The sequence below is a fragment of the Microcaecilia unicolor genome, chromosome 2, assembly GCF_901765095.1.
Source record: "Microcaecilia unicolor chromosome 2, aMicUni1.1, whole genome shotgun sequence".
Taxonomy (NCBI): domain Eukaryota; kingdom Metazoa; phylum Chordata; class Amphibia; order Gymnophiona; family Siphonopidae; genus Microcaecilia; species Microcaecilia unicolor.
In genome coordinates this window covers 19,491,664-19,501,447 of record NC_044032.1, presented here as the reverse complement: position 1 = coordinate 19,501,447, position 9,784 = coordinate 19,491,664, and the positions used below count along the sequence as shown (strand labels likewise).

Sequence of the window (9,784 nt, the reverse complement as noted above, 5' to 3'; positions counted from 1 at the left end):
CTGCTGCCACCATCCTGGTACACCCAAAACAATGAAATTGATAGAGTGACAAGCTCCACCTACTGGCTTCAGCCCACATAATGGGCCAGATAGGCTTATGCCATCTCCTGTTATCAAAGCTCCTTGGTCTAGACAGCAAGGAACAGACTGCACTGGGAAGGGAGTTAGAAAACCAGAACTGGATTAGCCTTGCCTCTGATTTGGGCATAGAGGTTGGTTGATTGCCCTGCCTCACTTTAGCTAATACTTTGGTTCCTCTCTCGCAATACCCCTCCCACCTATTCAGGAGACAACTGGTAGAGTCCATTGCCTCTTGCACACCCTTGCCTTTCCAGGTTGCTTTCATTTGGTTGAGTCCACTCTTTTCCAAACACCTATCAACCTGGTCAGCTACAATATGGTGACTTTGCAGCCCTCTCTAGTGAGGTCTGAGGCCTGGTCTCCAGCCTCCACCCAGGCTCCCCCTGTTGGAGGGCCACTGTTAGCCCTACAGCCGCTTCTGACCCTGCTTGTGGCTTTGCTCATTCCGTCTCTGGTGTTGCTTTTCCTTCTCAATTGCTTACTCCTGCTTTACCGCCTTCCTGATCTCACCAGGAGAAGTCAGATGCGGCGGTCGGGGCAGAGGGATGAGCAGCAAAGTTACACTACTGACCCTGGGGTCACTATGGAGGTTGGTGGTATGAGAAGGTCCAGCAAAGCATTCCAAGAGTTGCTGCTGACTCCTGGCTCCGCTGCTTGCCCAGGCATAGATGTTGCCCTGTCCCTAGGAGAAAGGCCTTCATCCCGAGCCAGACCCTGCTCTAAAGGTCTCCGTAAGCCTGATGGCAGTGCCGGGGTTCTAGATGTGGCCTACCTCCAACCGCCCAGCACTGTCACTTCATCGATGACCTCCAGGAAGCAGCCACCTCCCAGAAGGACCCTAAAAAGATCAGCAGGCTGCAACCAGACTGCGGGACTCCTGGCCACCACTTCCTCCAGTGACCTGGAGGCAAGGCCCAGACAGGTACCTCCAAACTCTCCCGAGATTCCTGCAGGTGGGGTAAGTGACTTTCTATAACACTATACTGCACTAGGGTTCCCCTAAAGCTTCATTTGTGTCCTTGAACCACACCTGGGTTTCGGTTAGTGTGTGTCTGAACTTGCACTTATTATTTTTTTTATGAATTGAGAACTACAACCTCAGGCATGGGAGGAGAGCAAACCCAGAACTGGCTCAGCCTTTCATAAGAACATGGAGCTGTAGAACAGGGGATGCAAACTCCCCTTCGCAATTGCTTTAAAACATCCCTGAGGACTATGCAAGAAATAGATCTGCATGCAGTACTAATGTATATCATGCATATTTATTCTGAATATGCTCGGAGCTGCCAAATTACCAAATTCCAGGAAGGAGACTTTGTTGTTTATTGATCTGCTTTTGAATTTGCATCCCAAAGCAGTATGGAATTTATACTCCTCAATTCTACCCATTAAAATCAATATTGAGTGGCCTAGAGGTTAGGGTGGTGGACTTTGGTCCTGGGGAACTGAGGAACTGAGTTCGATTCCCACTTCAGGCACAGGCAGCTCCTTGTGACTCTGGGCAAGTCACTTAACCCTCCATTGCCCCATGTAAGCCGCATTGAGCCTGCCATGAGTGGGAAAGTGCGGGGTACAAATATAACAAAAATAAAATAGATACTATTGGAGATTCTACATGGAATGTTGCTACTATTGGAGATTTTACATGGAATGTTGCTATTCCACTAGCAACATTCCATGTAGAAGGCTGTGCAGGCTTCTGTTTCTGTGAGTCTGACGTCCTGCACTGCACGTACGTGCAGGACGTCAGACTCACAGAAGCAGAAGCCGGCGCGGCCACATTGGTGATCTGCAAGGGCTGACTTCAAATAGTAGCAACAGTGGAGGAGTGGCCTAGTGGTTAGGGTGGTGGACTTTGGTCCTGAGGAACTGAGTTCAATTCCCACTTCAGGCACAGGCAGCTCCTTGTGACTCTGGGCAAGTCACTTAACCCTCCATTGCCCCATGTAAGCCGCATTGAGCCTGCCATGATTGGGAAAGCGCAGGGTACAAATGTAACAAAAAAATATATATATCCAGTCTCAGAACATCAGGATTGGGTTGTCTGAAATCCAGGACTGGCCTAAAACCTCCCTCCTGGAACTGGGTAACTTGGCAGATCTGTGTGCTGAAAACCTGAGTGGCTGTGAGATTCCCAGGACAGATTTGGGAATCCTTGAACTGTATTGCAGTGACTTTCAGCTGTGTTCTGGACTCACAGCTGACAGTGAATATGTATAAAATAAATGTTTATTTCCCCTACCAAAACCAAAATATTTAATGAGGAGTCACCTTTTCACATATCAGAGATGCTTCTTGGGGTTCTCACCTGCTTATGGTAGTGATGTCATGGAAAAATCATGAAACCAGGCAATCGCAGTCCTCAATGGAACTCCAGGACAAGACATTTCGAGCTGGCCTTGGGTTTAACAATCTACTTTCCACTGAGAAATCCCAGATTGCACAGAGAAGGGAGATCACAAAATCTGGTGCAACTCTGTTCTACAAAAATTTGCAAGGCCAGGAGACAAAGCAGAAGTGCTAAACATTTGTGACTGTTGCCTGGAGGTGATGCAGGGCAGGAGTGAGGTACACAGTGGCAGAGCTGTGCATGGGATTTTTAGTACTGTCTTGAATACCCCCTGCTATTCCACTGTTATCTTGATTCTGCCCTGTAGCAGGCCTGGTATTCCAGTACCCAGACCTCACATATGGCTATTCCAGTGCATCTCATTCCTGACTGTTGCACTCTCTGCTGTTTCAGTACTGCTAACTCCCTATGCACCTCACTCCTGCCCTGTAGCACCCTTTGCTATTCTAGTAACAAGACCCAACACATGGCTATTCCAGTGCATCTCATTCCTGACTGTTGCACTCCCTGCTGTTTCAGTACTGCTAACTCCCTATGCACCTCACTCCTGCCCTGTAGCACCCTTTGCTATTCTAGTAACAAGACCCCACACATGACTATTCCAGTGCATCTCGGTCCTGCCCTGCAGCAGCCCCTGCTGTTCCAGGAGTAAGATGCATTGACAGATCTCAGGGGGGTGGGGGGTCCTCAGTGCTGGGGTACAATAGGATTTCTGATAAAGCAACAGGACAAATGGTCTGTAATATCCAATGTTGAAAAATGAAGAGCAGACCTACCAAAGCATGATCTTTATTCACTACACAATTCAGGTATTACATACATATGCCCAACATGGCCGTGTTTTTGTCTGAGGGGGCTGCATTAGGGGTAATAATTACTGTTAACATTTTTAAAAAAAGTTAGTATACATAAAAATAAACTCATATATATAAAACTTACAAAATTAAAAACCATTGGAAAAAACATTAACACAACTAACAGACTTAAATATAATCAAATTGCAAATATAACTAATAAAAATCAGGATGGTGGTGTATCAAAAAATCAAATAATAATATAATTTAAAAGACAACAAAAAAATATCAAAACAATTACTGAATGGTAACAGGGAGATGAATTTCTTACCCAGTTGGTATAAGTTAAAGTTTCAGCAAATTGGTATGTAATACCATGTTGCTTTGGTAGATCCAGTCTGCTCTACTTCATTTTATTGTATAGATTTGGATGTTACGTGGCATGAATGAGGTGCTTTGGCAGAGCTGTGTGTGGAGATCTTAGTTCTGCCCTGAACATTACAGAACCAAAACCCCACCCAAAGTTCTACCGATGTACCTCATTCCTGCCCTGCGGCACACCCTACTATTCTAGGAGTGAAATACAGTGGCAGAACTGTGTATGGAGGTCTCTGTACTACAGCATAGGAAGAGGCGCATTGGTATTAGCAGAGATGTATGATGGTGAGATGAGTCTCATTACTGGAATAGAAGGGTTGTGGCAGGGCAGGAATGAGGTGGATTGGTGGAGGACCCTGTACTGCAGCTTAGGAGGATGCGCATTGGCAGAGATTTTTTTAGTGGTGGTGAAATGGGTTTCATTATTGGAATAGAAGGGCAGGACTGAGGTACATAAGTACATAAGTATTGCCATACTGGGAAAGACCAAAGGTCCATCAAGCCCAGCTTACTGTTTCCAACAGTGGCCAATCCAGGTCACAAACACCTGGCAAGATTCCAAAAATGTACAAAACATTTTATACTGCTTATCCCAGAAATAGTGGATTTTCCCCAATTCCATTTAATAACGGTCTATGGACTTTTCCTTTAGGAAGCCGTCCAAACCTTTTTTAAACTGCGCTAAGCTAACTGCCTTTACCACATTCTCTGGCAACGAATTCCAGAGTTTAATTACACGTTGAGTGAAGAAACATTTTCTCCGATTTGTTTTAAATTTACTACATTGTAGCTTCATCGCATGCCCCCCTAGTCCTAGTATTTTTGGAAAGCGTGAACAGACGCTTCACATCTATCCGTTCAACTCCACTCATTATTTTATAGACCTCTATCATATCTCCCCTCAGTCACCTTTTCTCCAAGCTGAAGAGCCCTAGCCGCTTTAGCCTTTCCTCATAGGGAAGTCGTCCCATCCCCTTTATCATTTTCATCGCCCTTCTCTGCACCTTTTCTAATTCCACTATATATTACATAAGTACATAAGTACATAAGTAGTGCCATACTGGGAAAGACCAAAGGTCCATCTAGCCCAGCATCCTGTCACCGACAGTGGCCAATCCAGGTCAAGGGCACCTGGCACGCTCCCCAAACGTAAAAACATTCCAGACAAGTTATACCTAAAAATGAGGAATTTTTCCAGTCCATTTAATAGCGGTCTATGGACTTGTCCTTTAGGAATCTATCTAACCCCTTTTTAAACTCCGTCAAGCTAACCGCCCGTACCACGTTCTCCGGCAATGAATTCCAGAGTCTAATTACACGTTGGGTGAAGAAAAATTTTCTCCGATTCGTTTTAAATTTACCACACTGTAGCTTCAACTCATGCCCTCTAGTCCTAGTATTTTTGGATAGCGTGAACAGTCGCTTCACATCCACCCGATCCATTCCACTCATTATTTTATACACTTCTATCATATCTCCCCTCAGCCGTCTCTTCTCCAAGCTGAAAAGCCCTAGCCTTCTCAGCCTCTCTTCATAGGAAAGTCGTCCCATCCCCACTATCATTTTCGTCGCCCTTCGCTGTACCTTTTCCAATTCTACTATATCTTTTTTGAGATACGGAGACCAGTACTGAACACAATACTCCAGGTGCGGCGACCAGAATTGAACACAATATTCGAGGTGCGGTCGCACCATGGAGCGATACAAAGGCATTATAATATTCTCATTTTTGTTTTCCATTCCTTTCCTAATAATACCTAACATTCTATTTGCTTTCTTAGCCTCACTGAGCAGAAAGTTTCAACGTATCATCAACGACAACACCTAGATCCCTTTCTTGGTACGTGACTCCTAACGTGGAACCTTGCATGACGTAGCTATAATTCAGGTTCCTCTTTCCCACATATATCATTTTGCACTTGCTCACATTAAACGTCATCTGCCATTTAGTCTCCCAGTCTCGTAAGGTCCTCTTGTAAGTTTTCACAATCCTTCCACGATTTAACGACTTTGAATAACTTTGTGTCATCAGCAAATTTAATGACCTCACTAGTTATTCCCATAACACAACATAACATAACACCGGTGTTAGAGGCAATTAGTGCCAACGTTAGTGAGCGCAGAATGCGTAGAGGGATCTTGTGCAGGAGGCAATGTGCGTGCCAAAGATTAGCGCAATTAGTGTGCAAATGTAGTCAAACGGATGTTAATGAGGTCACTTCCTATTCCCTCCCAATGCTCGGAGCAGGCATTGGGGTGTTTGAAGAGAGGATTCCCACAATTCTTTATTTTTTTTTTTTAAATCTACCAATTTGGAAGAAGAAGGAAGCCCGTGCAAGCCCCTAAGTGCTGGTAGTGAGAGACGAATGTGTGCTTTACTTTCAGGTTTGCCTGGCGTATGTGAACAAGAGCTGAGCTTACTGTGAAATTCTTCTGCGCATGCGCCAAATACATTCCCCTCTTGCTTTCGCTTTTACAGCGTGCATATGATTTGAATACCATTTCCTTTGAGTATTGTTGAGTTAGAATTCTGCACTGTTCTGGCGGTATGTTCTGCGCTGTTGACTTTACTGCAGGAGTTCTGAGCATGGGCCTCTAGGAGATGCATAATAAAAACAGGTGTTAATGGGCCACCTGCTGACAGAAAAGACCAATAGCCTAGCACTTCAGAGCAACCACCAAATCTGCAGGCTTGTCCCAGTAACCCTGCCTGTACTTTCAGGTTCATTGCCACTGTGCTCCCTAGTGGTGACTCTCTGTATAGCATGACATCCGCTCACAAGCTGCCTCTGCCTTGACAGGAATTAACTTTTTTTACACCTTGTTCAGAGCATCTTGATAAGGGTCATTTTATAACTGTGCACATGCATTTAAAAAAAAGTGTGTAATTACCTCCAGTGGGCAAATATCCCAGGGAATTCAAGTGCTTACATTTACACCTGCTTTTTGGGGTAAACACACTTACAGGGTTAGTTTACATGCATATATTCCAGAGATGCCAAGGTACTCAGTCTGGAGATTTTCAGACAGTCCTGGATTTCTGGTCACCCTGTCTTGATGCATTATGGGACTTGCCTGATCCTGTCTATTGAAATCAGTGCTGTAAGTCCTATAATGCACCAAGATGGGGTGGCCAGAAATCCAGGACTGTCTGAAAATCCCCAGCCTGTAACTAGACATGTCCGATATTCAGATTTTCAGAAGTATGCATGTAAATGCTAACCCTACTCACAGGAACCCCTCCTTGTAGTCCAGGTAAACTTACACACAAACACCCTTGAAAAACTTATTTCCATAGGTAAAGTTTATAGTTTATTAAAGTTGCTATACCGTGATGTACAATATTTAAAAAAAGCATGGTTTTATCTGTGACCTGCTTATGAAAATTACCCTCCCTGTGTGTAATGCGCTCTTGTCCTGGATGTGACATGAAGGAATAAGGACAGAGGTAGCGCAGAACTGCTCTGCGAGAGCTAGATAGAAGCATGAGCAGAAGCTACTCCAGAGCGCTGGCACAAGCTTATGCCAGATACTGGGCGAGGTAGATAACATGAACTTTTTGAGCTAACGCGTTCTTTCTGTTGCAGGAGACACCTCGAGTGATATACACACGAAAGACAAGCACACAGAGGAAGGCTGACAGCGATACCGTCCTTGTCATCAGCCCCCCGGACCCTGTCCAGTTTGAATATCCCAGCAGCATCCCTCATGAGGAGGTGGTGATGCCAAGGTCTGCCTACAGCTCCTTTGCAGGGCCAGGGCTGGACAGTGACTTTGGAGCCAGTGCTGGTGAGTTTAATACAGCTAGTGGCACAGAGAGAGGCTCTTCCAGGAGCTGGGCATTATTCCACCAGAGTGGGTGAGGGCAATGGAGTGAGCACCTGAGACAATCCCTTTAAAGCGGGTGGGGAACAAGAAGGGAGGGGAAGGAGTGGTTACTGGCAGGCCCTGGCTATGTTACAGTCCGTTTTCCTGGGGCATCGGGCAGAATTGAGAGGTTCCCCTCTATTGTGCAGTTTCTCCTGGGGAGGTTAGCTGTGTGTGTCCATAGTCACCGTGATGTCTATCTATATATACATGTATATCAAGTATCTATCTATCTATCTAGATAGATAGATAGATAGATATAGATATCAAGTATACATATATATATATATATATATATATATATATATATATATATATACTTGATATCTATATATATATGTGTGTGTGTGTATATATATATATATATATATATATATATATATATATATATATATATACTTGATATCTATATATATATGTGTGTGTGTGTATATATATATATATATATATATATGACTTATACGGTCTGTGCCAGAGCCGGTGGTGGGAGGTGGGGCTGGTGGGTGGGAGGCGGGGATAGTGCTGGGCAGACTTACCCGGTCTGTGCCCTGAAAAGGACAGGTACAAATCAAGGTCAGGTATACACAAAAAGTAGCACACATGAGTTTATCTTGTTGGGCAGACTGGATGGGCCGTGCAGGTCTTTTTCTGCCGTCATCTACTATGTTACTATGTTTGCTGTATTGCCTTGCAGGCATCTCCCTGAGGATCCTGTCTTCAGACAGTGACAGCTGTTCACATTCCTGGATCTCGGGGTTAGAATGGGATTATTATGACCCAGGCTACAAACGACGAGCTCAGCGCCGCAAACAACGCCACCAGCTCCCCATCCTGTGCAGCAAACAGTATTGGGTGTAATGATTCCAAAAGGTTGCACTGTGGGTGGTCATATTTCCCGTTAAGACTGATCATCTCATCAGGACCATATCTCTACCGTTCTCCTGTCACAAGGAGGTGGGAAGAGGCAAGAAATCGTTGTGCAACGTTACCCTACGAACTCTGGTTAACAGCTGATGTCTTGAACCTAGGGGCTCATCCTTCTGATCTCCCCAGAAAATGTATTTGCAAGGTCATACGTGCTTTAGACATGACTTGGCGATCTCATGCAACACGGCATCAGAAGGTCTGGCCTAACTCCTGCAAAAGCCGAGCAGGGAGCTGGAAAGCAAGGAATAAAGAGGTATCCCCCTCACTGCCTTGGGGTTAAGCTGGAACTGCTGTTAACCGTATATATATTTTAAGTGTCCTTTTTTAAAATTTTGTATTTATTTAATTTTATTGCCCTTGTGTCTGCGACTGGGGAAGAAACACGGTCTCTATCCTGTCGCCTCCCCTTCATGTCCTATCGTCCCTTCAAGCTCAGATCTTCTGCCACAGCTCCAGTGCCAGCAGTTGCAAATCTGACTTGCGGCTTTTTCTGCTCAGCTTCCTTGCTTTTCACATTTTATGCAACAATCTATGTATCACCCTTTAATTTCCACTGTTAAAAAAATTAGATCCCCCCCCCCCCAAAAAAAAAAATCACTAAAATTGTTGAAATATAAATGGAATTATAAAATGCATTAGGTTTTTTTATTTGTTCACGGTGCCAAGGAAGTGGGGGAAAGGGAATGAAGTAAAGCTTGTGTTAAGAATTTCACTGTTACTTCACTTTGGGCTTCTTTTTACCAAGGTGTGCTAAATGCTAACAAGCCCATTTTAGTCCTATGGTCTCTTTAGCACATAGCGCATGCTAAATCCATTAGCACACCTTTAGTAAAATGAGCCTTTTGTATGTTGAGCTACGTATTTATGTATTTCATGTTGTAAAGGACACAGGATTGTAATTATTAGTGTTTGTCACATCTGCACACACAGTGACGAGAGCAGAAAAGTGAATAGTTTAATGTGCTGGAAAAGATTAAATATTGGGTAAAGAATGTATGCTGGGAGGGGAACATTTTAAGTCTGTTTAAATATATTTGTATATACACATTTTATTAAAGATATATCCGAGCTTTCCTGTTGGTTGCTGCCGTTTTTAAAGTCAGTAACAGTAGAACCAGTGGAAACATAAGATTTCCATAGCCTAGGCTGGCTCCATAGCAAGTACTGTGTACTGGGAGTAATCGTAAACCAGCAGAGGTTAAATGAGAGAGAAAATTAGAAATGAAAAAATACAGAAGACTGAAACTGATTTAACAACACAGAATAACATATAAGCTCTGTCCATTCCTGGTTCTCTTCCTACCTCTCCCTCCGCACCTTTAGTGTTCACTCTGGTGGATCCTCTTCTACTTCTATCCCTCTGCCTGTCGGCGTACCTCAGGGTTCT

At 44.2% G+C, this 9,784-nt stretch overlaps 1 protein-coding gene across 1 annotated transcript; it reads left to right on the top strand.

The window, feature by feature from the left end:
• Positions 1-397: 397 nt before the first annotated feature.
• Positions 398-8,955, top strand: LOC115461787 (protein huluwa-like). The gene is made up of 3 exons (XM_030191832.1): positions 398-1,039; positions 7,191-7,392; positions 8,165-8,955. Exons 1-3 carry the CDS (start codon positions 398-400, stop codon positions 8,326-8,328), a joined length of 1,008 nt encoding a protein of 335 aa, XP_030047692.1. The 3' UTR covers positions 8,329-8,955.
• The last annotated feature ends 829 nt before the right edge of the window (positions 8,956-9,784 follow it).